General features: G+C 37.0%; 1 protein-coding gene across 1 annotated transcript in view; it reads left to right on the top strand.

The window, feature by feature from the left end:
- Window positions 1-1,098: 1,098 nt before the first annotated feature.
- Window positions 1,099-2,223, top strand: part of nsg2 (neuronal vesicle trafficking associated 2) — a gene marked incomplete at its 5' end in the record, with an annotated part of 32,639 nt that continues 31,514 nt past the window's right edge. Inside the window, 1 exon segment of the mRNA XM_014022255.1 lies at window positions 1,099-1,209. Coding sequence (XP_013877709.1) covers window positions 1,099-1,209 — 111 coding nt within the window.

Below are 2,223 nucleotides of genomic sequence, written 5' to 3'. Positions count from 1 at the left end.
ATGAGTGAAATAATGTTTAAAAAATAACACTGGTGGGCTTCGTAGACATTTTATTTTCTTACAATACAACTTTTTCAGTTAACCTTAAAGCTCAGACAAATTTTCAAGTCTTGTTTCTCAACACATTCTGACATAAATGTTTCAGTTTGAAATATGAATGTAATCTTCCCAGCTGTCTTCAATGTTCTGGTCAGGGGTAGTTCCATTGTAAATAATTGTGTCTATGGAGAAAAACGAAATTAGTCAGAATATCATGGCAACATTTTCAAAGGACTAGAAATATATAAATGAAACTTAACATTAAGAACTGAAAGTCAGCTAGCAGCACATCATTACTTCATTATTACTTGAACTCAAACTCCATGTGGCATTAATAACAAGAGCAACATTTGATCATAACACTAGGAAAATATTTTAGGTTCTGGTAAAGCGAAAGTCCGTAATGTTATGTATGAGACTCTTATTTTGAAATGCCCGGTTACCGAAAAAGGAAGTGTTAGCACAGGATATCGATTTAACAGTTTGATTACGTGGTTGTATGGGGAAGCTTAAATAAATATTTTCCATAGGAAGGTGTAAAAACCGGAAACACAACACGTCTATTTTATACAAGTTTATATTACTTTCACTCATTTAGATCTATACCTTGTAATACTCCCGAGTACTAGCTGTAAATGCTATTAAATGCTGCATGTAGAAGAAAGGAAATGGACAGTCCAATCAAAATGGTTTGAGGGCGGAGTCAGATGTCCGACCCCGCCCCATTCCACGGTCCGCAGCTAAAGGTTACTCGACAGTACTGGGACAGAACTGTGCCAATATAAATATTTACTGTGGAGTAGGTTCTAGGGGGCTGGGTTATAACTGTAGCCAAATTTTATTTATGCAATAAAATGTCCTTTTACGTTTTTTAATATTGGTTCACAACTATTGGAACTGAGCTATATTTGCATTAGTTTTCTCTTCTTATAATTATATAGGACATTTCTGCATAAGTGGAACATATAAAAGACTGATGGTTGTACTGTTGATGTAATTTAATTTGGCTGTAATACAGGAGTTGTTTACATTTTTTATCTTCTTTGTTTTTTCTTTAAGGTGGTGGTGAAAACTCGCACAGAGTACCAGACAGAGAAGAAGCGTCTGAAGGTTCCTAAAGTGGAGGAGTTCACCATCAGCTTTACTGACGGAGTGTCTGAGAGACTCAAGGTTAAATATCCATCCATCCATCCATCCATCCATCCATCCATCCATCCATCCATCCATCCATCCACAAAATAAGGAAACTACCTGTATTTTTTATTAGCATTTTTTTAAAGCCTGTTGTTTAAAGCGTAAGCCGGCTGTCTTCAGTACGTGGTACATCACCCGGGTGCTGGCTGTTCGGTCTTTCTATCATCAGAGGAGACCAAAGAGAACTCGGGTTGTCATGGCAGCAAAGAAAACCTCCCTCCATGGCAACCCTGGCAGAGAGTGAGGAAAAAAGAAGCAGAGATGTGCAAATATTGGTGCACGGGCAAATGAAAAAGTGTACAGGGCTCTCTGTGAGCTGAAGTGTGCCTGAAAACAGAAATGATGATTTCATGATTAAGTTCTTGATGAGAAATCTTGAAGTGTTTGTAACATCGCTGCCAAAATTCAACAATTGCTGTTTTACATGAAATACCAGCAAGATTTAGTTTTTTTCCCCCCAAATAACAAGATAAATAGATTTGTCAATTTCCTCTAAAGTGCAGCTATTTAACATAGAAGATATGCAACATTTAAAAGCCTCCTGGACAGTTTGTAAATGTTTCACCCTCTCACTATTACTGGCCTCAGGATTTAGAGCTGTACAAATTAAATTACTAACTATAAAATAGCAGCTWCATGTCCAGTTTCCTCTACCATTGTCAGGGAGGGCCGCCTGCCCCCCTAATAGAGCCGACTCTCCCCCACCATCTTACAAATTTAACTATCAGCTTCTGCTCTGGAAGGATTTTCAGCAGCATGCAGAAACACGTGTGGCAGGCTGTTTTACACATAATCTGTTTCACCACACTTAAATTCCAGATATCTGAAATTGGTTAAGACTAGATAGTTATTTAAGAGARAGATAAATAAGACATAAATGTTCTTTAATTTTAATTTAAAACAAAAGTTGCATACTCTTTTGATGAATATTTTTAATGTTTCTTCTAGGGCTGGGCGGTATGACCTCAAATTCAAATCACAGTATAAAAT

Source organism: Austrofundulus limnaeus, unplaced genomic scaffold (assembly GCF_001266775.1).
Source record: "Austrofundulus limnaeus strain Quisiro unplaced genomic scaffold, Austrofundulus_limnaeus-1.0 Scaffold321, whole genome shotgun sequence".
Taxonomy (NCBI): domain Eukaryota; kingdom Metazoa; phylum Chordata; class Actinopteri; order Cyprinodontiformes; family Rivulidae; genus Austrofundulus; species Austrofundulus limnaeus.
This window is presented reverse-complemented; position numbering and strand designations above follow the sequence as displayed.